The sequence below is a fragment of the Strigops habroptila genome, chromosome 3 (assembly GCF_004027225.2).
Source record: "Strigops habroptila isolate Jane chromosome 3, bStrHab1.2.pri, whole genome shotgun sequence".
Classification (NCBI taxonomy): Eukaryota; Metazoa; Chordata; class Aves; order Psittaciformes; family Psittacidae; genus Strigops; species Strigops habroptila.
Genome location: NC_044279.2, coordinates 48,271,841 through 48,298,014, shown reverse-complemented (window position 1 = coordinate 48,298,014; position 26,174 = coordinate 48,271,841). Strand labels below are relative to the sequence as shown.

At 43.2% G+C, this 26,174-nt stretch overlaps 2 protein-coding genes across 7 annotated transcripts in view; one reads left to right on the top strand and one right to left on the bottom strand.

Annotated features, from left to right (window-relative positions):
• Positions 1-3,350, top strand: part of CEP83 (centrosomal protein 83) — a 29,218-nt gene extending 25,868 nt beyond the window's left edge. For 5 of the 6 annotated variants that reach the window (XM_030479706.1, XM_030479703.1, XM_030479708.1 and 2 more), the window contains 4 exons: positions 7-136; positions 978-1,081; positions 1,747-1,927; positions 2,617-3,350. In XM_030479706.1, coding sequence (XP_030335566.1) covers positions 7-136; positions 978-1,081; positions 1,747-1,927; positions 2,617-2,802 — 601 coding nt within the window. In that variant the 3' untranslated portion in view covers positions 2,803-3,350. Of the gene's footprint in view, positions 1-6; positions 137-977; positions 1,082-1,746; positions 1,928-2,010 lie in introns of all 6 variants that reach the window. The other variant, XM_030479709.1, reaches the window with a different exon arrangement.
• Positions 3,351-5,728: 2,378 nt separating this feature from the next.
• The window catches only part of PLXNC1 (plexin C1), a 75,786-nt gene continuing 55,340 nt past the window's right edge, over positions 5,729-26,174 (bottom strand). The window contains exons 22-31 of the mRNA XM_030479219.1: positions 21,710-21,887; positions 20,434-20,537; positions 16,622-16,676; positions 15,505-15,536; positions 15,305-15,412; positions 13,318-13,481; positions 12,757-12,904; positions 10,801-10,941; positions 10,637-10,711; positions 5,729-8,966 (exon numbers count right to left, since the gene is read on the bottom strand). Coding sequence (XP_030335079.1) covers positions 8,862-8,966; positions 10,637-10,711; positions 10,801-10,941; positions 12,757-12,904; positions 13,318-13,481; positions 15,305-15,412; positions 15,505-15,536; positions 16,622-16,676; positions 20,434-20,537; positions 21,710-21,887 — 1,110 coding nt within the window. The 3' untranslated portion in view covers positions 5,729-8,861. The remainder of the gene's footprint in view (positions 8,967-10,636; positions 10,712-10,800; positions 10,942-12,756; positions 12,905-13,317; positions 13,482-15,304; positions 15,413-15,504; positions 15,537-16,621; positions 16,677-20,433; positions 20,538-21,709; positions 21,888-26,174) is intronic.

The window sequence follows — 26,174 nt, the reverse complement described above, 5'->3', positions numbered from 1 at the left end:
TCAAAGGACTTTGGAATACAAACGAATGGAATGGCTGGAGGAGAAGCACCTGCTTACTCAGCTCATGACAGAGAAAGAAGAGAAATACAACCAAGTGAAGAACAAGCTATGTCGAGCTGCTGTTGCTCAGAAAAAGGCAGGTTGACTCTTCCTTCATCACTGTTCCAGCTTATGAAAAGTTCAACTTTACTTTGGCCAGCAAAAATTGTTTTAATATTAAGAGTTTATTTGCAGTCTACTGTATATAATAACGAAATACATCAGGCTCTTCAAGATTAGCATAGAAATAGGTTGAAGTGATATGCAAAAGAATATTACAGCCAACAACTTTGTTATAATGCCATCAAGATGTTGTGAGGCTCATTTTTGTGTGCGTGTGTATGTAGGGTTATTTAAGAAGTGGACTCCTCGATTAGCAAGGATGATATTTTGATGCTAGACAAATGATGTTCTAATTTTTCTTGATGGACTATGAAAATTGTATTTCTTCTAAGCTTGCTTTTTATGAAATAACTTAAAAGGAAAAGCTGATTGTTTGTAAAAGCTCAAGATTAATTGGCAATTTTATACATTGGACATAAACAGGTTATGTCCTTAAAAGCCAGGTAGCTTTTAAGGTTGCAGAAAGTTGAGGTCAACAAAAGGAAAAAAGAAAGAGGATACATTGTTTTGGTCATGTTTATACTTATTTATATCTGGTCACTTAGAGAATGAATTTTATAATTCTCAAATACAGTTAGTGCTTGTTAATACAGTTGGTCACTGAGCAACGAGTGACTGACAGCTATGGATCATTTCCCATCTCTTCTGTTCCCCATCACAGGATTCAGAACCTTCAAACAATGCAGCACCTCTTCTTAAGAGAGGAATATCCTAAAAACAGTCACAGCTTGAAACGATGTACACTGTAGATGTAATTTTTGCAGGACCTAATGCTTTAAGACATTACTTAACTGTTGGAAATATCTGTTTGACAGAGAAAGACTCTTAATGATAATAAGCAAAGGAGGATGAGAGAGAAACTGGAACTTTTGGAAGCCAAGATAGAAGAACTAGAAAAAGAAAATCAGGTGCTAAATAGGTAATAACCTTTGCTTTTTCTTTGCTTGAAAAATGATATATGCCCAAAGCCTGAGTTATAAATATGAAGTATTTTCAAAGATACATGACACTTGGTTTAGTAACTGTAGTACAGTCTAATGGCATTTTAAGCACTAGAATTCTTAGAATGGAGTCCATTATGATGGGTATCTGTGAGCTTGTAAGCCAGCTGTGGGACTGTCTCTTCAGAAAGAGAGGAAAATGATCCAATCGATGCAGTTACAGGAACCCATTCAAAAGAAGGAAGTGAAAAAGACTTCAGAACTGCAAGAGAAACAGACTTAGCATCCTCTTTGAAATGCAAACTCCTATTCTTTTTTTTCTCTTCATTGAGCACCTATGGAGGGCTTGATTCAAATAATTAATGTAATGTGGCTCCTGTGGCTCGCTACTGTGAATGCTATTAAAAGCTTAATTTATTCCATGTAAATTCTAATCTGTAGTACTGCAGATAGCTGCAAAATATGTAGAGGGACTTTTAGATAGAGATTGGGTAGAAGAATATACACACATTTTCCACCTTCCAGTTCTGGTATGTAATTTTGCTTCATAGGAATAGTGAAGAGCCAGAGTATTCATGAAGAAGTGTGTTGCTGTGTTTGGCTAATAAAGATTTTAAGCACTAAGAAATCTCTTCTTCCGTAGGCAGAATTTTTCCTCTGAAGAATATGCACGCCTCCAGAAGAGACTAAAGGACTTGCAACGTAGGCACAATGAATTCCGGAGTTTAATTCTGAATCCTAGCATACCGCCCCTCAATCCAGTTGGTACAATGTTGTCATCTGCCTTGCTTCCTGGGCCTGAAGTGTCCTTCCTCCTTTTTCAGGTGGGAATGTATTACAAGTTGTGAAAATAATACAACGAAAGAGGGTATTGGAACAGTCCTTTATTACTGATCTTCATCTTTAGGGAGGAACATTTGATCTTGGAACAGAGGGAGAAACTTTGAGGAACGCTTCTAGTGACTTTCCCTTCCTCGCAGTAGGAGGGAGTTTTGGAAGATGAACGATATGTTACAGAGTGTAACAGATGGGCAGTTTTAACCTGGTTCTCCGTATTTGGTTCTGCTTCTGAGAGGCTTCAAATGGATCCTTCTCAGCAAGAAATACCACAGTGGTGTTCTCACACCACGGTTTCATCCTTAAAAAGCAGCAACAACCACGTGTTGTGTGGTTAAAGAAGTTTTACTTAAGATCTTCTGAGGGTGCAGACTCTCTGGCTGAGGCTGACCAGGCTGATTGTACAGACTTCTGGTAACTGAGACCTCAGGTCTGTGTCCTCTTCCTCTGAGAGAAGGAAGGCCTGCATGCACATTTCTTGCTGATGCTGTTCATCATGAATGTCAAAAAGATGCCCACAAAACATTGAAGAGTAAAATTTGACAAGGATATTTTGGACTTCACAATTTTTACTTCAAAATCATGAATGAAGGAAAATTAAATGATTGCTCATTTTGGTCCCTTGTAAGTATGCAAAATGTAATAGAGCCACTTTGTTGTTGTTGTTAATTTCAAGGAGGAGCAGCATCAAAGAGAGCTCTCCCTACTCCGCAAGCGGTTGGAGGAACTAGAAACCACACAGAGAAAACAGCTGCAAGATCTTGGACCATCCAGTGAGCGAGCACTGGTGGGCGCACACGAGAACTTGGCTACGAATAAGGTCACTGGAGAAAGTGATGCCCAAAGTGAGGACTACAAATAAAAACAGTGAACTCTCTGTGCTGTTAGTGGTCAGTAGCTTATCCTTTGTGTGCGCTTTTCTTACTCTGCCAAAACTGTGCTCGTATGTGCATGAATAGCCAAAAATACAGTCCGTGTCGTTTTGTACTTATTTTTGATAGACTGTCATAAATTATCAAATGGTTCAAAAGAAAAGCCTTGAAAGATCAACTGCATTTTGAAATGGTTTTCTAGAAATTATGTTAAATTATTTGGAAGTCAAAACACATGAAATAATCTCATCACAGGAAACTTTTAAAAACACTTATCAGGGATGAGATTCTGCTGATATTGAAAATAAAAACTATTTTTTTTTCTGTTTTATAAATCCTTTAAAACCCATTCGATAATATCCTTGCTCCTCCAGTGTACAAGCTAGTGTATGGGTGGCTTTTTGCTGGGTTGCTGTTCTGCTTGTCAATGTTAACAGTGCTGTAATCCACATTTGGGGTGTTATTTTGAAGCTCCCATGCAGAGAGAGGAGGAAGTGAAATGGAACGAGTGCTGAAAATGTTTATTTGCTGCCCCTGACAATGTGCCTCTGTATTTTTATAATGGGAATAAGCAATAATTGTGGGTTTTGCTATAATGTAGTAGGGATGAAGTGTAACAGATTGTCTTTACATTCTTAAAACATAACATTGCATTCGAAGGAGGTGATCTCTACTCTGCTCTTGTGAGACCTCACTTGGAGTACTGCGTACAGTTCTGGTGTCCTCAACATAAAAAGGACATGGAGCTGTTGGAGCGAGTCCAGAGGAGGGCCACGAGGATGATAAGAGGGCTGGAGCACCTCCCATATGAAGACAGGCTGAGAGAGTTGGGGCTGTTCAGCCTGGAGAAGAGAAGGCTGCGTGGAGACCTCATAGCAGCCTTCCAGTATCTGAAGGGGGTCTACAAGGATGCTGGGGAGGGACTCTTCCTTAGGGACTGTAGTGGTAGGACAAGGGGTAATGGGTTCAAACTTAAACAGGGGAAGTTTAGACTAGATATAAGGAAGAAGTTCTTTACAGTGAGGGTGGTGAAGCACTGGAATGGGTTGCCCAGGGAGGTTGTGGATGCTCCATCCCTGGCGGTGTTCAAGGCCAGGTTGGACAGAGCCTTGAGCCACATGGTTTAGGGCAAGGTGTCCCTGCCCATGGCAGGGGGGTTGGAACTAGATGATCTTAAGGTCCTTTCCAACCCTTACGATTCTATGATTTGTTGCTACTGTAAATTGTTTACTTACCTACAATATAATTATTTATTCAAGTTTGAATTTATTTATTTAAAATCTTTTCTGGTTTTCCTTCATTATCAGTTTAGTAACAGTTACTTGTCAAGGATCAATTCCTTTTTTGTCACTTGATAGTGAAAACTTTCCTGGAAGTGTAGGAAAGATTTTGCCCGGGTTTTGTTTGGGTTTTTTTGTTTTGCCATTTGGTATTGTTACTAGCCTGTAGCAACAGACAACTGAGTAACCATGCTACACATGGTGACGTGGTCATTGATTCGGCTCTTCTCTCCAGCTGCTGCATTTTTGAGTTTCCATACAGCACGCGAGGGTAAGCAACTTGGGGAACAACTTTCTTGGGGAATTTGCCAGGCTTTTCTGAGGAAAACAGTGTATTGAGGCTGCACCTCAAATCCTGTGTTCAGTTCTGGGCCCCTCACTACAAGAGAGACATTGAGGTGCTGGAGCGGGTCCAGAGGAGGGCAGTGAAGCTGGTGAAGGGTCTGCAGAACAAGTCTTACAAGGAACGGCTGAGCGACCTGGGGTTTTTTAGTCTGGAGAAGGCTCAAGGGGGACCTTATCGCTTTCTACAAATACCTGGAAGGAGGATGGAGCGAGGTGGGGGTCTCTTCTCCCAAGCAACAAGCAATAGGACAAGAGATAATGGCCTTAAACTGTGCCAAGGAAGGTTTAAATTGGATATTAGGAACAATTTCTTCCCTGAAAGGGTTGTCGGGCATTGGAACAGGCTTTCCAGGGAAGTGGTGGAGTCGCTGTCCTGGAAGTGTTCAAAAAATGTGTGGATGAGGCCCTTAGTGGCATGGTTTAGCGGTGGCAATGGTTGGACTTGATGATCTTGAAGGTCTTTTCCAACCTAGTTGATTCTATGATTGTATGGGAAGTAACAGCAGCTATTTCTACCCTCTCCTACAGGATTAATTTGGGAAAAACAAGGCTGTGGGATGGAGCTGGCTTTGCCCAACCTGAGGCTTACTATGGTTTACCAGCATGCAACGGGGGCCAAGAATTGGCTCATGGCAGCCTTGCATGTTGGGCCCTGACCCTGACCTCGGCTGTGTTCTTCAGTAGGACTTCAGCTGATGTTGGGGGGCAGGGAGGGCAGTTTATACAAACGAGGGAAAGCCTTTGGGGGGCAGAAAAAGGGTAACCACAGGGCGAAGAATGATGGTTACCTTCCAGGCGGTGAGCTCCTTGTCTAGTCTGGCACAGGAGTTAAATTTCCTGCCCCTGCAGCAGCCTCTCCTGGAAGCAGGGTGATCGGTTATACTCGTAACACTTGCAGCTTTTAAAAGCATCATCAGCATCAGCACCTTGAAGCAGTGACGTGCTGGTCACTGAAGGCTGTGGGGAGGGGCAGCGGGCGCTGCATCCTCGGCCTGCCACTGCTGCTTCCCAGAGGCGGGAAGGCTGCTGGGAGCCCCCTGCGCCAGCCCTGTGGGAAGATCATGGCAGCTCAGCTCCTTCCAACTTCACAGTGACAGAAGAGGTTTGTCACACACGGTCTTGACCCGCGTGGTGTTCTCTGCCTTGGAGCCTCACGGAGCTGCAACTGCAGTCATACTTCTTCAGGGCTGCCACTCAGCATCTCACACTCCGTTCCTTGCACGGCCTCAGCATTGCTACAAGCTGTGCTTGCTTGCTTTTAACCATTTCAAAGAACACAAGTCAATCAAAATAACCTCCAAATGCATTTTATTCTAGATAAACCCATACAAACACCAACATGTATTTGTCATTTCCACTTTTTTTTTTAACCATTCATTTTAAACAACAGGTTAACTTCTGTACAACAGGAATTACTTTACACATTAGTAAGACTTGACTTTAAACTAGATGACTGCAAAGTAATGCTCCGTAAGCTAGTGTTAGAAAATACGCTGCTTGCCATAGCAGTTTGCCTGTAAACATGTGAAAATAAGTTAAGGAGAAGTTTGCTTTCCTTTCAGAGACTGCTGCTAGAACTGTTGGGTTGCCATAATACGGCTTTACTGAGAGGTGGTTCTTTTTTGTCTGTGTAACGGTAAGAGCACGGTGCAGATACGGAAGGTGTGCCAATGTTTCGTGTGCTGACCCAAACCTACCAAAAAGAGCCACAATCACTTCATTATACTTCACATCACTTCGTGAGATCCACTTGATGGGTTACAAAGTCCCAGCATGACTTTAAATGGTTTACTAACAGAGTGACGCTGTTGAGGAGGCTTGAATAAAAGGCAATAATCCTATTCCAGGCTGTAGGCTAAAGCTACACGGCCTGCTTCAACACATACTTAATCTCTAGAAATCATTAAAGCTATTGTAGCAAACAAGCAGTAGTACAAATACAGAATAGGACTGATTTTTGTTCCCTCATCATATAAACACACAGAGTGAAGTTCACAGGATCAGACCCACGCAAACAGATTCTATTTTACAGCTTTTTTTTTTTTCTCCTTTTTTTTTTTTTTTCCCCAAGCAGAAATACTGGGGTTTAGTTTTCTGCCTGTACAGAAAGTTACTGCTGAACAAAACTATCACAGTTCATCCCAATGCACTGCCAGCAAACACCTGAAGTGGAACGGAACTGCTGAGACCTCAGGCTGAATGGAAAGAGTAATCAATGTGCTCATGCCCCTTCTTTAATATTAATGACTGTGCTTTAGTTATTTGCTGCTTTAAAGTGTTAGGTTAAGAATGATAAAAATCAAGCCCTTAAGTACAGGTATTCTAAGCTTAAGTGCTACTCAAGCCATGGGCCATTCCTTTAGGACAGAGGGCAAGATAGGTTAGGATTGGGAGTGGGGGAGTTTTTCCAATTAAAATTAAAATTTATCAAAATATATTGTGCCAGGCAGTGAAGAGAACTGCTGAAAGTACTGCAATGTCATAGTGCAGTTTCCTGAACAAAGCCATACATTCCATCAAGTATAAAGTGTAAACTTAACAGCAAGTGTAAGACTTGAATTTAAAACTAAAAAACAAAAACAAAAGCCATCACAGTATGGGTTGGTGGCTGCCCTCTCTGATACGCAAGAGGTACAACTTGTGCAATCACGTTGTAGGGAGGGGGCAGACCAGTAGGCAACGTGGTTTGTGTTTGCTCGTCTTCCACGTTCACAGCGGCCTTGCTTCTGCCAAAGCGTGGTTAGCGTGTGCCGGTGCCTCTGGAGGCCTTCACACTCGAACCAGCCAGCTGCAGTTCTGCTCTACTGCAGCCTCTGGGCTCCTCCAAAGCAGCAGTGCACGGTAGGAAACGGTTTGAGGGCTCCATTGCCTGGGAGCCCCACGCATGCATCTCTGGCTGGTCACAGCCCAGCACAGGCTTTCTGTATACACCTGGGCCACGTGTGCCACGGCAGCCTCACCGAGGCAGGGACAGCTCTTCCTGCTCCCGTGGGCCACTGTGTTATGCCACTCACCTCCAGTGGTGGAGCCCTCCGAAAACTGTAGCTCCAGCTCATCAATGCCTTACCTCAAACTTAAGGGCAGGTGGTAGCCTTATGTGCCTCCCTGTGACTGAAGCAGAGCCCACAGCAACTAACCACTTCAGCTCTGTAGTGGAGAGCAGGAGTGTGCTGGTGTGGCAGCAGAGCCAGAGCCGCTGTGGCTTTGCACAGTAGGCACTGCACCAGCCTTGTCTCAGCAGCATGGCCACGCACCTGCTCTCCAGCAGGGGTGGCTTTAACCACCAATGCAAATGCAATGGATGCCCTCCTAAACCGGCCAGGCCTCAGAAACACCCCAGCAGGACTAAGGCAGAGAGTCCATCACTCCTCCCCAAACCCAGCTCTCATGGTTATAGCAGTTTCTCATACACAGAGGTTACACCAGCCCTCCGGTTCTTACATAGTATTAAACTAACACTTTTTTGACAAAGCCTGAAAAAAAAAATATGCTGGCTTTAGATCTGTGAGGCCCTTGTACGTGGATGGCAAGACTGGCCAGGATGGTCAGCACGGCTGCAGGTTTGTGCACCAAAGTGCAGCCCTCGTCAGCTGCCTCATCAAATGGCAGGGGTGGCCTGATGTGGTGCAGCTGCATGCAGGTTGCACATGTGAAGCTGCTCACGAGTGTGTCACAGCTTATTTAAGGATGGGACGGTAGAAATGTAAACACAGACTGATGCCGAGCTAGTGCCTTGCTCCGAAAGCCTCTCCCCAAGCTCAGTGGTTCGCTTCACTTTGGACATGAAATTCCTAACCTAAGGAAGGTAAGTCCTGCCATGTGGCATTTGCCCTTCAAACCTCAGACCCACTTTTTCTGCTAAACCTACTTGTCATAAGTGTCACTTTGGTGCTGTTTTGTGTGGGGTCCTTTTCCCCCCCGAACAGGAACCAGTGTACATTTGTCTGTAAGGAAGGAAACTGCAGCTGACCCGTATTCTGAAGCCAGAGCTCATCCTCACAGTTTTTCAAGGCTGCTGAAGAGGATGTGGTGAAACATCAGCTTTCTCTCTTACAAAAAAAAGAGCTAAGCAACTTACAAGTCCACACGGGATGTGTTGCACATCCTCTATGAGCTTGTTTTTAAGTAAGCGGAAAGCTCACTTAGGCAGTATTTTGGAACCAAAAGGTATGTATGTGTGTTCAAACACCTAAAAATGCTGGCCCTGCCAACGCTAGATGCACTTTTGCTTTCATGTGCCCATGTTCGAATACGTAACCCTGCCCGTACTTCACTCCCAAATGTAGGTATTACTTGGAATAGTCAGAGTGGAGAAGAGTGTCCAAATGTTTCAAACCCTGTACATAGAGTCAGTCAGAACGGTTTTGGGAGCAGTAGCGCTTATTTAAAATCCCCCACAGTGATGCTGTGAGTCAGAGCTCTGCTCAAATCCATTTGCATTTTTTCTTTTCATCAAATAAGGCTTTTACTTGCCGGAGCTGTTTCTGGACATCTTCAAGCCCCCGTTCTCGCTCGAGTTTGCTGTCAATCTGTTAACAATTAGCAGAAAAGAGAATAATTTTTTCGGTGCTTATTTTGCTTGCTGTTTTTTAAAGCCTGCTTTTCTGCATTCTAACAACTACTGGCAGAAAAATCCATCTGAATGCCTGCCTATATGCAAACATTCTTTTCTGACTTTAACACTTTATTTTGGTAGTTTTCCTTTCAAGTCATTTTGATTTGCAACACTTTGGCAAAAAGAATGACAGAGCCAAGCAAAAAAACCCAAAACAAATCCAACACATGATCATCCCTTCAAGTGCGAGGCGAGGCCAGTGCCCCGGTTTTAGCCTAGAGATCTGCAAATGATACTTTATTTCTCTTCCTTTGCCCTATAACCTGAGGGCAAACTGCCTCTCTTCCTCTAACTGTCCCACTTGGCACCGGCCCAGGGGATGGGAAGGAGCACTCCTGCTGTCTAGAAACTCTTTACTGGCAACTCTACAAAGCAACTGAGGTCTCAGCAAACTATGAATGAGGTTTAGCTGCTCCCAGTCAAAAGCCAGAGGGGGAAAAGCAGAGGGAGGGTTTCCTTCTAAGGACGGGGTAAGTTTAGCCAGTAATAGATTCAAAAAAGAAATAAATGGGCAACAAGATTAGAAAGTATTCTGGCATCTACCAACAATCGTAATGAGCTCAATAAAGTGTAGTACCACTCTAAGTGTCATCCCAAGCATCTTTTAAGAGGTGAAGATGTGATGCTGAACCCAGATAATTTGAGATGTTAGAGATCTGAAGTGGTAAGCTAGCTAACAGGTGACTGAGAGCTGGGTGATTACAATAAGCGCTGATGCTGTGCTGCTGGGCATGAAAGACAGCAAGGTCTGGTTGCTGGGAGACCCAGACAACCTGCTGGAAGTGGTAACGAGGCTTTCAGGCAACACACCCCAGCTGGCTCTTATCTGCCTCCCTGCGCAGGCACACGCAGCCTCTGTTAAGGATGCTGAGCAAAATGGAGTGGAGAGTCCTATCATGCAAAGCAGAGGGCAGGGATTTTCTTACAAAGCTGCTTAGAGGTAGCCTGTGACCAAATGCTTTCAGTTGAGAAAAGATTTGTTTTGTTAGCAATAGCAGGGACTGGAAGCTGGAGCTTCTTTTAGAGAAAGACTATTAGAGCAGACCATAAGAGGGCTATGATGGGAAAGGAGCAGACACCTCTTGCTGTAAGGCTGAGCGCGCTCCGCTGAGGTGTTTGTGCTGACTGTTAAACCGAGATCCCTGGTGCTACAGTCTAATCTCATTTCTGAATCTCCAGGGAAATGGAGCGCATGCACAGGAGCTGTGACAGGCGTTAGCAGATACCCTGCAAACACAGTGAAACAGGAAGCCTAGGCTTACACAGGAACTTTCTCAAAACTGCGGGGAGAATTTTACTGCTACCATCCCTGTGAAACACGCTGGTGACAGTAAAGGTGCATTTACAAACCTTTGGCCTGTGACCACTCTGAGAGGTGGGGGCGCCAGCCGCTGTGGGGCTGCTCTGGCCCCACACAGCTCAGCTCAGCAGGAGGAGCAGCTTCAGCTGCACCACGGAGGGGCTGTCTCTGGAGCAGCACTCAGTGGCTCACACATCAGGCCAGCCCTTTGTCAAACCCAACTTTCAAGCCTGAGGTAGCAAGCTGACATTAAGGGGTTAAGTAGGGATAGCAGACATGCTTACCTCCTCATGGTATTTCGCTATGTATCTGTAGATTTCATTCAAGGCCACATTCTCATTAAATTCATTTTCATGTTTCTAAAACAGAAAACAGCTCTGTTCAGATACTTCTCCTTTTTAAAAACCTTAACATGAAAGCAAACGAAGTTGCCACTTCTCAGCCATACCTTAGATTCCTGAGTTAGAAATTCTTCAACCTCTGAACTGGTCAGTGGAGGCAGATCCCTGATGGCTTTATAGTACGCTTTCACCTCTTCCTTGTAGTGTGGAATGTCCTTAGCATAGAGAAGTTTATTTGTTGGTGCTTCCTTAAAAGAAAATATTTGAAGCTTTGTCAATTTTCACAGCACAGATTTCCTAAGGTTCCACCTCCACACAGCTAATTGCATCTAATTGTGTCTGTTCTCTGTGTGACTCATTTCTCTTTGCAGTGGTTATATGCAAGTAATCAAGGTTGAAATAAAGATGAACCACAAACGCAGGACCTCAGGAATAATGCATTGTGTTTCATGACAGCTGCCATATAATTATTTCTATTGACATCAGGAGTGCTGAACATTTGTCCCTTAGCCATATTTTTCTTTCTTTCTTCCTCCTCACTGTTCCTTAGACCTGAAAGACTGTGAAAGCTGAACCAAAGGGCTTAAGGCTGACACCCGAATTTACACACAGGATACAGCAGTGCTGGGGAAAGTTCCCCTAGGGTAACATGCTAGATCCCGTCCCAGCAGAGGACCACCTAAAACTCTTTGGTCCCTACTCCTTTCACTCAGGGGTTCACAAGCATGGAGAGCTGACTGCCAGACATGCACAGCCAAAGGGATTTGATTTTTTCCCCAGGGCTTCAGCAACTCAGGTCAGCACTGACCTACCAGTTAGCTTTGGGCTCATCGAGGAAGTAAGTGCTGATGGCTGTGGTAGGAGCTGAAGCCCCACCTGGAAACCATGTTTTCAGAATGTAAAAGTGGGGGCTGGTAGCTTCCTGTCACTGCTCTAGTTAAAATTCTGGGCAACAGATGACACAGCCATGTGATACCTTGTCACTGGTGTTTCCACTGTGTGATGAAATGATTTAAATGTTTGTTTTCTAAGTGTCTAAAGACTTTAAAGGTAAAAGGCTAAAAATCATGACATGCATGATTTGGTATGCATTTTGGTACTAAAAGGCCACAGGATGTTTACTGCACTGCAAACCTTTATCAGGTTTCAGCACCCCTTTACAAATGGCTAACGGGAGCTGTTGTATCAACAGTGCTTCACAATGGATGTTCAGCACAGAAACCCAACAGAGCATGCTCATTTGTAGTTTTTGCATTAAGTGACGTGATTAGTTTTAATTCATGATACTTCACTCCTAAAGTAACATAAATATGCTCATTATTTGTTATTTAACAGATGAGCAGTTGGTTCAGATCACACATGAAATCAGTCCATTTTTATATACATATTTTTAGGCTAAAAAATCTCTAGCCTGTATTTCTTGGTAGCATGAGCCTGAACAAATGCTTCCTGCTGTGGTCCAAAGAAAAGGAAATATCCTTGGGAAAAATGAACTATCTCTGATCCCCAGAGTTCTGGACAATGTACTAAAGAGCTTTTGAATGTAAGATTTCTGGACTTGTTACTCCAGCAAAAAATAATTTTGCATATAAAAAGGGGGCAGCTAATACATGTGAAAGGAACTGTTTCAAACTTCAGAGCTCTTTCAAGTATTCTTACAGCAGCCAGTAGCTTACTATGTGTGCTTCCTGCACATTGGTGTGTGGCAGACAAAATTTGGACTAATAATTTTAATACTTTCTAGACCTTTGCTTAAAAATTCTTTAAAACTTCATCAAGATCTTCCAATTATTTCCACCCTCTTCCACATATTCTATAAACACGCTGTGCAGAAACTAACTGCAGAGAAGACAAGCAGCAGTTAACTATAAATAAGGCATTCTAGTAGCTCTATCTGTTCACTCCAGTGAATTCTTCAAAGTCTTGTGAGAAGGAGCGACAAAGAATGGAAACCCAGCTTAAACCAGACAGTTCTGCCCCCAGTGTCAGCAGATCCATCTCCTAAACCATTATACAGTTGAAAAAGACATTGATTAAGAAGTTAGCTGGTAGGGCAGCATTACCTTCCCCAGTGTCTGTTCGGCTAGAGAAAAGGCATCCATGAAAGCTTGTGCGATTACAGACAAACAGCCATCTATATGTGAAGTCTTCTTAATATCAAAGACAAACTGGGGATTCTTCAGTATGTTCACCCAGAAGCGAAGAGGAAGACTAAGAAAGAACAATTATGTTTAAAATTAACCACTCAGGTAGCACATTTCTCGTCTGCCTATTCCTGTTAAGAAAGGGAGCAGGGAACAAAGGGAGCAGGGAGCACACACATCAGTCAGTCAGCTTTCCATCTTTAAATAATGCTCTCAACCTGCAGGTACTTCTTTCGGAGCGTGAAGTCAGCATGCAGACTTAGAAGCCCTGGAAGCTATGGTGGTTTGTATTGGTGTCCTATCAATATATTAAAATTAGTAAAATCAACATACTAAATTTACTGGGATGGACAAAGCCAAACCACATCTTCACCTAGACATGCCAAAATCTTACTCTTCTGATGACAGCTGATCTGTTCTACCTTTGCCACTACATTTTTAGAGGGTGCACGCACTCTTGGGTGTATCATAAGGGCATACCTGTTGGTTTTCCATATGTGGACCACATCAGGGTCAGTAATTTTTTTGCTCTCAGCTTGGGCATCCAGAAAGTCAAAAAAGTACTTGATGGCAACTGGTGCTTTATTGTTGGGTAAACTCCAAATGCTCCTGAAGAGCTTTTCAACAACCGAATGAATTGCAACCTGAAAAGTAAGAAAAGGAACAGTGCTGTTGTTACAAAAGAAAAGAACTGGATTTCTTGTCTCAGGGCACTGAGTGTGCCCCAAGGTAACCACACACAGGAACTACAATACACTTGTGGCAAACACCAGGCTCAGAGGTTATTGGTAAACAAGAGAGTGAATACCAAAAAAGAAACTACAAATACACCCTAATGAGCTGCTTTCACATGTCACGCGTCCTATCACTTTACCGACATGAGAATTGTGGTGAACTCTGTGATAAATTGTAGGTGGAAGGAATCACTCATTCCAACAAAGATAACATCATCTCTTCAGATGCTGTGGGCACCGTTGCTAAAGGCATTTGGAACTTGTGACTGGAAGTAAGAAGGAAGCGAGTGAAAGTAGTTTAACTAGTTTTCTGGGGCACTAGTCTTCATGGTGCCATCTGTGACACATGTTGAACACGTGCTCATCAACACTTCACAGCCAAGTGACTGTGGTGCTTGATCTAATTCAGGAATAACAGCTTGGGGTGGCATACAGAGACACTAGTATTAGAGAGAAGAACTGAAAACTGGGTATTTCTGGTCCAGAAGTGAAGCTATTTGGCTCACAAATGCAAGGGCTTGGCTGCTGATGGACTCACTGACACCATCACAGAGTATTCTTAATAGAGACAAACAAAGCAGCACACTGTTTTGTGTTTTTTTCTTCACATCTGTTCTGAAGTTCGGTTCAACTCAGTCTTCTCTCAGCAAGAAGGATTCAAGTGTATCCCAGGGCCTTGATGTGCTACTGGACAGTTCATTTCATGTTGCAAACTCCTCAATTGCTTCTGGGTGCATGTATGGGTGAGAGGGAGAGAGACACGGTTCTATGCAATTTCCGTTAGTGCAGGGTGCATCATGGATGGAATTTCACAGTGAGGATACCACAGCACTATTGTTTGGAGCATTATCCTACTTTGGAGAATGAGATGATTAATTCAAAACCTTTTAAAAGGACTGTTTCTTAAGAGCCTGATCTTTTCTTTTGTACTCTAGTCTTTCACGATAAGATATTACTGGTTTACTCCAGCAGTACCTAAGGGCTTTTGTTAGTTTCCACAGCTAATGAGAAATGACCAGTCTGAAATAATGATTGATAGATTTTTAAATGCAAGGCAGCCATAATCACCATCCTCCTGGCCTCTTGTATCACACAGCTCTCAGTGTCGTGCACTGATTAATATTTTAATATACTGTTGCAAAGAGTTTTACAACCTTTTTGAGTAAGTCAGCAACTGGAGGCAGCAAGCAAGGCTTATTCCTAAGGAATGTGCATTGTATAAATTAGGTAATTGTATTATAAATCCTAAGTACCTTGCTTTTGAAATTAATCCAGTTATTTTGGGTGCTTAATTTGAGACCCTAGAAGATTTAATTTCATGAGCAGTATTTTGTGAAACTCAGCTCTTGGTATTTGTCTCTAAGCCAGGCAAATTCTAGTAGAAAGTCAGGAGATCGCTGACTCTAAACTGTCTCTCCCGAAGGGACTGTTCACACCCTATGGTGCCCACTGGCAAAATTCACTCTCTATAAGCTCAATAACTACCTTTTTTCTTTAACCTGGGAAGAAAGGTTCCGCTTACTGAGCAGGTAGTGCGAGTAGTAGACAGTTTTAGAACTAGCATTAGAAAACCTAGAATGTGTCTGTCTTTGCAAATGGTCACAATCCATAGTTAGCACAGTGTTACACGTACAGGAAGTTGTGTAATTTCTGCTTTAATTTCTATTTCTGTTGGGGCAAACTAGCCAAGCCTAACATTAGCCCTTTTTCAAAACAAGGCCTTTACAGTTTACCTTGGTTGACAGAAGCTTTGTCAGATACATTTCTTTCACTTTGAATTTTTGCTTTCCCTTGTGACCTGCTCCTTTCACATCTTTGTTTGCTTCAGAGTCTGGTAAAATCTGTCGTGAAGAGATTAAAGAGATTACACAGATAGATACAAATACAGCTCAGTATTAAATCCACCACTTAACAGTGTAATGACTGAACTCACCAAATGACAGTGTTCATCCGAGTAGTCCACGTCTAAACAACAGAAAGCAGAGAGTAAACAGGCATTAATGAAACACACAGCTACAAGCTTGTGAATTCTGCTGGGCCCTGGGCTGTTCATGCCAGGATGCCAAGCAAGCAGGCTCAGCATCACGCTTTCCTTCCTGCAGTGTGGGGAAGCCTCTGAGAAACGCACAGGTCCTGGCTCACCTCCCCAGTGCCAACCTGTAGCTCTGACCACTAAGCTAGGGCATCATCATCTGCTGCTGGAGTAAGCTGGCAGCAAATTGCAGCTCCTCTGAAAGGACAACAGACAGCACACAAGATGATTGCATTGCTTTAGTCTAAGAGTACTCTGTGCAGGCGGGCTAAGGTCAGGCTTGAAAGCAATGGCTGAGAACATACAGCCCTGTTCTTGCTGGGGGAGAGACCAATGCCATCCAGTGACTTGCACCTCAGGGATACATCTCTCCTAACTTTAGATGTCCACTTCAATGGTGAATCACACACTAGGACTGTCTGTTTCCCCCCAAGGGCTACAGAAAGTCCACCTCCCCCAGGCCACAACTGGGCTGGGAGCAACCAGCATCACAGGGGTAGGTGAGATGAACTGACCCCTTGTAAGCACCCTTTAACTCCTGACCTGCTGTTGAGACAGCAGAGTCAAAGCTTTCAGAAACACAGTCAGGAGAATAAGCAAAGCTCCCAAACTGTATTTTTCTGTTATGCCTGTCTCTGGACAGCATGCCGGTATATCCATGATGCACGCCACTAGGCACCGGAGCAGGGCATGTTCCCTGTGCTGGTCTGGTCAGTGTCACCTGTGCCTCCTTGCCCTGCTTTCCTGCCTATGAGTCTGTATCTTTAAGCATTCATTTGCTGACAACTGCAAGTCCTTCCATCCTTCTCTTCTTTGCCTTCTTCCCCCTTCCCAGGCCTGCTGTGCCCGCCACAGGCCCGGAGCCAGGGTAACATGGCTCTTCATTTGGCTCAGCTATATCAAAGTACCAGTTTTTCTGCCCTTCTATTGACCAAGATACAACCTGTCACAGCTCAGCTCTCTGCACTCCCAGCCCATTCTCCACACAAGATTAAACAGGTTGCAGTTCCTTCGTTACCTGATCGGGTAGACACCTTCTTTTTAAAGACTTTTATGGTTGCTCCATTTGAAATCTGAAAGCAAAGACCAAACACATCATGCTGGAACGTAGGAATTCACAAAGCCCTCAGTTTCATTTCCTCTGTCCCCCAGTCTGTGGCAGTGCAGGAGCATGCCAGCCCGCTTCGCTCTCACCACAGTGTGCACAGCTCTCAGCAGGCAGCCAGGGCTACGGTTTGTCAGCCTTACTTGGCAAGGTGTAGAGGCAGCTCTTCCAACAAACCAGCCTTCAACACCTTTCTCTTTCTCTGATTTTTCTGGTTTAGCCCTCACTTGGACATTCTCATTTACACGTACTGCTTCATGCTGCTTCTACAGACTGCCCTGGTTGAATTCTCTTGCTTCAGTGCACTAGAATCTTACAGGAAGGTGAGGCGGGGAGGAGAACACAAGGATGATTTCTCTTCTGGCCCCCTTTCTTTCAGTTCAGTCCACTCCCTCCATGGCCTATGGACAGGCCATGTTGAGGGTCCAGCCTGGTGCTCCCAGGAACTATTTTCAAATTGAGCAAAATACTTACGCCCTGTGAACTGTAAGGTCAAGATGTGTATCTAGCTACCTGTGATTTCTAAGAAAAATCTAACCCCCTCCTTCCCCGAATGTACACTGCTGCCAGGCTGGTAACTATTACCTTTAAAAGAAACTGACAAGTCATGCTTTTATTATCAGAGAGCAACACAAAACCAGTTCCCACTGAGAACTACACCACTGCTCTGCTGTCAAATGTTGAGTTTTGCCAAGTGCTAGTGTACTTCCCTCTATAATTACAAAAACAACTGGCCAGTTCTAGGAAGGGATCTCTGCCAAGATAATTTAAGTGTTTTTTAAACCTTGGCAGCCAGCCTGGTGGAAGAAACCAGTTTAAACATTAAGATACTCTATCAAGAGCTGTCTCGCGCCAAAGAAATCTGCACTTACACTTGCTCCTGGAAAGTAAATGCAATCTATTTTATAAGTATGACTCCTTGCAGGGTTTCTGTTTATCACACAGTGTTCCAAGAGCTCTTTCAGATAACACAGAGTGCTTTAAAACACACTACAAGTGAGAACATGCTCTAAGTCTGGCTTCTGAGGTAACACAAACCCAGAGAGTCTTCCTACATAGCCCTGAAGATAGGTAACAGGAACAGGGCTACCCAGCAGCTCATCCCCTCCCAGAGCGGTGTGGGCAATACACGGCCTCCACTCTCTTTCCAAGCAACAGAAGAGCAGCTCGATGCTGAAATGTGTTGGCTCCTGTCCTGAGGGAGACAGGCAGAGCTGGGTGGGAGAACTGCGCTTCCCTCCAGGAACCAGAGGCGTTGGTGCAGTGCAGCCATGATCCAAGCCCCCACTTCAGGTTTTATTTCTGGGACAAATTATGCTCTTCATGTTGAGTGGAACATGCTTTCCCTTCTTTATCACTACTGCAGCAGCCATACTTGCTGATTCTTTCAGTGTGACCCAATTAAATAAAAAAAAGCCCTTCTTTTCATGTCCTGCTGCCTTTATCACTTTCATGGTGGGCTGCTCCCACGGGCACCTCAAAACATCTTTACTTTGTCAGGTGTGTTACTGAGGGGGAAAAAAAGGGAGGGGGGAGACCTGCTCAGATCCACACAACACAGAGTACTGCGACTGCAGAACAGAAGATGTAGTAGTGTGGCCCTACCCCTCTTTCTTGTTCTCCGGGCCTGCTGTCCTCCCTGTAATTCACTTGTCAGTGAGCTCCCTGGATCATTCAGATTTGCTGTCTCGGGCTGTGCCTGCTCCTGGAACATGCGATGCTGATGCAGATTGAGAAATTGATCTCTGACTTCGAGAGCAGATCTGAATGTGGTTTTCTAGCTCTCTCCTCGTGTGGGAAATAGGACATCATGATAATCAGCAACTTTCTTGTCAAGGCTTGTGGTTATTCTAAGGCAAGTAGTGCAGACCTCATAAAAAATCACATCAATAACCCTACTAGGAGCAAAAAATTAGAGCAAAAGGAGTATGTAAGTCAGAGACACGTGAAAATCTAATTAAGAGTACAGTGGATTTGTTTCCCCTCAGAAACACTACACAAAAATGCAAACATCCCCTACTTGCACATTTTAAAAATCAGCGTAGAAACTAAGTCTGCTTTTTCAGGACTGACTGGTGATTCCGGGACCTTTACAACACAACTCTCATGCTTTGGTATCTTAAAAAGATTTGATGGTATCTCCCCGTTTCAAAAACCTGGTTCCTTTCTAGCATTTAAGTCTGGCAAACAAAAGGAAAAATCAGGCTTGCCACAAAACTCAAGCACTGTTGAAATGTAAGTTGGAATTTCCTCAGGCAACATTACTACCCTCACACTGTGTATGAAATGTTCCTTTTTCATTCTAACTGGACACCTTTACATTCCTTTTTGTATTAATACGCATACAAGAAAACAAACTATATATGGTAATGGCTGATACTTGCCGCTAAGCCACTGCCTAAAATGTCACCAAGCTTCTGCCTAAAATGTACATGATTTTGTCAGTGTCAGAAGAAATGAACTAAAATATCTAACCGAGATAGATACCCAGCACAATTTCCATAAGACAGCTGCTAAGCTATAATTAGTGTAGTTACAGCTTTGCAAGAACAGCTGAGCCTCCAACCTAACTTGCATCTGCCTGCAGAAACCTTAGACGAAAACAAGGGCTGGGACAAACACACCCAGGGACGACACTGACCAACTGGAGCAGACCCATTTGCCATGAGGTATGGCACCCTTTCACCTCGGCATGCCATGAGCTCAGGAAGTGCAAAAAGCTGCCTGGTAAAATCAGGAAGTACTTGCAATAGCTGCCTGAAGTAAAGAAGGTGCATACTGTCACATCAGACAGAAGTTCAAATATCTAATCAGATTCAGATCTACTTTGACCTTTGCTGCAATGTCCTAATTTGTACAAAATCTTTACAAACAGAGCAGAGGAAGTCCCACGTTAATCTATAGACAAGATTCAAGAGAGGCACAGGAAAAGCTGTATTTAAGACACTGGATGGTGACTCAGGATACCTGGGTTCACTGCTGCCTCACTGGAAGGTAAGGAGAGCAACAAATGCCTCCAGAAATCTATAAAGTAACTCCAAATGAGCTTGCTCCAGCTCTGAGCAGCCTTGTGCTCTGCTCAAGCTACAAACAATCCTGCTAGGAGTCCTTGTTTCTCTGTGGATGGCACTGTATTTGCTCACACAGACAGCAATGCGTTCAAGGCTGGCTCAGGTTTCTCAGCACCATACTGCACTGCATGGCACACACCTATACTCATCACCAAAACTTCTAAATAAATAAAAATTGATTATATGCTAACAGCCAGACTTTCAGATTCAACAATGAGGCATGAAGAAAGCTCATTAAAAGCACTCAGCATGCTAACCTAATTTCCAAAATCTATCTGTAAGCATCAAGATGTGAGCTACCGTATCATCTGAGACCAATCATCTGCTGAATGTGTCACCTCAGCCCATCACCCTCTATTTTGGCTAGTGTCGGTGGAAACTCCTTAGATGGGCAACTGAAATGCTCAACAGCAGTAACAGTTTACCTGGTATGCTTCAACCAAGCAACCCTTCAACAAGCAAACCTCTGAAAAGTAACAGAGAACATATGACTCGTTGGCAAGAAAGGTGTGTGTCACACAGCTCTTTCCTTCTGTGGATGATGCTCAGCTGTCTCTTCAACAGTTTGATCCATCAAGATACTTCTGTGCAGACAGCATTTTGGAGCTGGAGAGAAACTGCTTCTTGATTCATTGGTACAGCTTTTGTGCTTACCTCGTAATGACCGATGGTATTTAGCTTTCTTATCCCATCCTCCATCACCTCAGAGGAACCATCAATATCTAACAATTCTCTTTGCTGCTCCTCAGACACCAGTTCTGCAGTATGACAGCAACAGAAAACAATTACATTCTAATGGCATTCTCACTGCACAGATGTTTGTAAAGAAAACCACCACCTCATTATTTTCGGACCAGTGGCTCTCAACTGAGCTGTTTCTCTCTGTCCTTGTGCTAGGTCACACGAGATTGGTTTTGCACTCCCATGCCACAGATTCATTTTCTGGGGCGACAGCCTGGGTGGCTTCCACAAGGTTACTCGTGCTTCACTTTGTCATGGTCAAGGCAGAGGTTTTGGAGGTGCTTCCACCTGACCTAGCTATTCCGGTGCACAAGTATGCCTTGGTGTTACAGTCATGTTGGGACCAGAAGAAAGGTTTCATAAGCCATTGTACAAGACTGACACAGTATGTGTGAAGGGTGGTCAGGCACTGGTGGTGGATATAAACGTCAGATATGAAAGTAAATTATCTTAGCATAGCATCTGAGCAGGTGAGGGAAGATCAACATCTTGGAGAGCAAGTCCAGGGGGTGACAAATACCAACAACACAGAGTTTGTTAGATTTCCTGTTGGAGCACGTGGAAGTGGCATGGTGGCAACTACAGGCTTTTGTCTGATCTTGGGCTTTTGAAAACCCAACAAGAAATGGTGGCTCGACTGATCTGCTGGAATGGCCTAATTTACTTCTGTAGATACTGTATGTATCTTTGTGAGTCATGTGTGAGCTATTATATAAACCTAATCTCACTGTAAATAAACTGTATTTGCAGGTTTTCCTGATCAAGGGACACGCAGACCTGTTGGAATGAGGGGTGGTAGAAGGGATAGCAGGTAGGGACTAAAGTACTTGGTAATCATGACGTGTCATCGTACCCACTGACAAAATTTATCAACCAGGTGTACTGAGGCGGATGGACCACCTTACTTAACGCAGAAAAGGAACATAGAAATTACATGTGTTCAATAAATAACATGTTTGTCAACTGCACACTCAAGTCCTTGCAGAAGCGAAGCAGATGCAGTTCCAGTGTTCTAAGTGTGAGTATAAATGATCTAGTCTTTCCCTATAAATTCCTTACAAAAGCTATGTTCTGCCTAAACACTAAAAAAAAAAAGAAATCAAAGCCAACAGTAGCAATTCCTAACAGGAAAACTCCACAGACAGATCAGGGAACTCCATGAAAACACAACACAGTGACATTCTCTTACCAAGACCAATTTCATCCAGCTGAAGACCATAGAGAAAGCCATTCTTATTAAGGAAAGCCTGAAGGCTCTTCTCCTTGGCTTGGCCAATGGTGTCGCAGTCCAGAACATTCACTTGGATTGTTTGACAAGCATCTCCACTCTCATTTTCTGGGATTTTTTCAAAGATAATGTTCAGTGTCTGGGGAAAGAAACACGTTTGACTTACAGGGAACACCTGGCATGGGAAACCTACAAACTCCTGACAGCAAACTTGAGAGATTGTCAGCATGTCGATTATTTAAGCTACTTCAAACGAAGATTATTTGAAGGAATTACACAATGAAGCAGTTAGAATTCCTCGTGTCCAAAGGATCAAAGATACACAGTGATGTATTTCCAAAACTGTATTTTGTATTCTGCTTTTGTGCAAATCCATTTCAGTGAATTACCAAAAAAATAAAGAAGACAGGAGACCAGGAAAAACTACAATGCGTAGTCTAAAAAAAGCTGATCTTTTATTTAGAATGAGTGCCTTAAAAGCAAAACTCTAAGCAACTAGAGATCTGATAGGGTTGCTAAGTAAGTTGTCATGGTAAGCATGATTGATTTTGAGTGGAGAGGAAGCAGTGCTGAAATGCATATTTACACCAGCAGATTATGCTGAGTGCCTTGTATCATACAAAAAAATACACCTCCCTTGGAGACATCAGTGTCTGCATACAGCCATGTCTCTAGAGGCAGCAGAGATAGGGCTACTGCAGAAGCAGAAGGAAAGGGAAGGCACATTGCAGCAGATAGAACCCAAAGTAGTCCAGGTCTGCATCAAAAAGCGTGATTTATTCTGTCAGTTATTACTGCAGGTCAAACGCACACACAACCTGTGCAGTTACAACACCCCTCCCCTTTAGCTCACAGCTGCTCTTAGCTGGGACACAACTCATCTACTTAAGGCTGCACACAAGGTGAGTATGGGGTAGAGGGAGGTGCCAATGAGTCTGGGTGACCATCTCCAGGGAATGTTTTCAGTCAGGTCATATTTCCGGTCAGGCCAGGCAGATAAACTGCCAAAAGGCAGGGAAAAACACAGAATTGCTACTGCAGAGCAATGATAACAATAATTTGCAGTGCCGCAGCCTGCTCCTTGCAGAGAAATCACCATTCAGCTACACAGATACAGATGTTCTGCTGGAGGTGTCTTGGGACAGAACTAAAACACGTTTTAGGTGCCTGCACTTGACTGCAAGAAGCATAGGAAAATCTACGTACTCAAACCATTGCGGCTGTTGGACACTTCTGGTATAATCCATATCTTTCGAGTGAAATGAGAGGACTGCAGGTGTGACTCAGTGAAGTAGTGATTGTTAAAAGAGGAAGCAACTGAAAAATGTTTTTTTCCCTGCTGTCATGTGAAGGAAAGAATTTCTGTGCAGGTTGCTGCAGGGACAACTTTTCTCTCTTCTTAGAAAAATGGGTAGTTATTAATAGTTGTAGAATGCTATTTTCTGCTTTATTACCCAGCAAGAGAGGAAACTACAACACACTGGTGGTGAAAAAAAGGAGTCCAATGAGACATAAATTAACTTTACTGTTTCTACAGAAGCAAAAAGAGTATTAAAAACAGGCTTGCAAAACTATGAAGATCAGGATTTAATAAAGACTATAGGATGTAACTGAAGTAACAGAGAATAACTTAATCAGAGCACCAAGATGTTTAATTGTGGAGAAAATGAGTCCATGGAAAGGACAGATGGAACAGAAGAAGAGGATATGTGGGAATGGTGCCTGCACAAGGAGAAGCAGACTGGATGCCATGCCTCAGGTTGGGATTTCATGCGGAAAATTAGTAAAAAATATATTGGCACAGGAATGAGGGAGTCACGCTTGGTTAGGCCCACAGACCAACTGAACAGACAGCAGTCCTGCCCTTGACTTTGACTGCCCTGAGGTCATGGTCTTCTAGGACAAAAATGTGGACAGGGACCAACTGTATTTTGTCTTTGAAAAACTCACTTTAATCAAAGTCCTTGTCTCTTCTAGTCTCCAAACTGATCATTCTGGAGTAGCTACTCACACTTTAACTGCCGTTGAACTGTCTTTACATTCTTGGAAGCATTCCTTCCTTTAGTTGATCCTTTCCTCCTAACATTATTCGTACACTGCAATATTCATGTAACTGCTTAATTTCTTCTTCCTTTCAGACTGTCAAGAAAAACTGTCTTTTTTCTCTGCTGCATCTCCTTCTCAGCACATGCTCTCACACAGATCACACATAAATGTGCAGCCTCTTCAGTTATTAGCATGTGACAGTCCTCCCATCCTCACTCAACTCACTGTAGGATGACAGGACTGTAAAAAGAGAGCAGCAGTCCTTTATGTAGGTGGAATACTAGTCATTTATGAACTCCTTAATCAAAAATATCCACAATGTGAGGATAATAACAACACTTTACCACTCAAAGAAGTGGTCAGATGGGAACAAATATTTAAACACATAAAAGTCTCTAAACCAAGAGAGACAGACAGTTTTGCTGATATGATTTCTTGCAGAAATTAATCTTAAGTGACGTAGCAATTGATGAGAAGCTAGGAGAGCCAACTATTATTAAGTCTTCCCTCTGTAGCTGAAGTTTTCATAAATCAGATTCAACCTGTCTGACAGCACCATCCCTGGCTTTGGAAACCATTAATCAGAACCGGACAGTCACAATTACTGCATTTAGACACAAAGTGTAGCACTGAAAAAAGATTCTGAAATTACTGTAGAATTATGAAAGCCTGTTTATGATCAGCTCTGAAGGTCAGAAAACATTTAAGAGGAATGATGGGAGGACACATGGAAGTCATGAGGAAATATCACCAGGCCCTTTTCTGAGCTCTCTCACTTTGCAAACGAAAAGAAAATACAAGTCAACTTAGGGAAAGATTCAGGAGTAAATTACAGGACGTGGTTCAACCCAGTAATATCTCGAGATGAGACTATGCACTAGAATTAGTGATTAGCAACACAAAGTCACAGTGCTCTTCAGCAAAGGTTTAACACAGGTTGCAAGAATTGTTAAAGGCTACTTAAGGAGCACCAGGCAGGCATCTGCAACTACTTGTACAGAAACCAGCATGGAACCCAGCTAAAAGACAGGAACAAATTTTAAAAAGCATTTTTTTCACTCATGCAGTGACAAAAATAATGACATTTGAAGCCAATGTTTACAGATGGCTTTTCAGATTTGTAGTTTTCTTGAAAATTAATTTCAAACAATGAATTATTTAGTAAAGCTATTAATAACCATAGCAGATAATAAATGAGATGTGGTTTAATAAAGAAATGTGATAACGCCATATTTTTTACAAGAAAAATCATCTGGGATATTCAAGGGCTCTTATTCATTACCCTGTTCTCTATTTAGCTGTGCATCTGAACAAAGCGGATTTCCATGTATCAGACAGACTGAAAAAACAAGAAGAACTTTTGACTGGTAAAAGCTAGAAAATTTTACGTGAAGGAGACAGCACTATGACGTACAGCACAATGAAACTGCCTTAAACCTACTCCCCTGTCTCCCAGACTATGAAATACAATAAACAGGAAAAATCAGATTGATTTTATGATCCTTCTGTAGCAGCCAGAACAGTTACCCATGAAGAAGTTATAGAACAGTTAACAACCTGGCATAAGAAAAATGTTACGGGAGTTAAATGTAGGCTAGATGGGCAGTAGGCAAAGCAGGGGTTGTACTCTCGATGCTACAGTGCGATACTCAATCTGTATCTAACTCAGAAGACTCTCCTGGAGCCAACATCTGCACTGCTGGCTTCCTAGCGAGGGCTGTTGTCTCATTTTGTGCTGACGAAAATCCCCATATGTCACATGCTTCTAATAGCTTCTCTATCTCTCACAAAGCGTGCCTAATAATACCACAAACATGGCGTCTTACTAGGAAATTGGGTTCCCTGTCTCTGCTTTACTCCCTTACAGCCCTCCCACTTCTTTTAACATCCTTCTTTTAACTCATAAAGCAGCTGAAGACTTTAAACCTTCCACCACGTGGCTTTGCTTCACTTTCAGTAAAAGGCTGTTGGTGAACAGGTGAATTAGATCACTTCTTCCCATCTAAAAACGCAAATTCATTTCAGCAAAGAATTCAACAGCCCCAATCCCTTTTTTAAAATAAGCAGTGACTATTCAAACAAATGCCAAAGCTGCAAGTCTATCGACTGAAGAAGTCTCCCCTGGTTTTCCACAGGAGAGATGCCACTGAGAACTTCTCCCATGCCAGGCTGGCATTGTACAGCTTTTCTATTTAAAATGAAACACTTCAGTGAAAGACTAACACTCAGCTGTGCACTGCGCTGCTTCATCAGTCATTGAGCGAATTATCCACCAAGGGGTGCAGCTGCTTGTCTGCCTGTGAGAAAGCAGGCTTGCTTCCTCAGCCTGTGAAAAGGCTCCATGAGACATCCAAGTCTCTTTCAAGGCAGTTTTATTTCT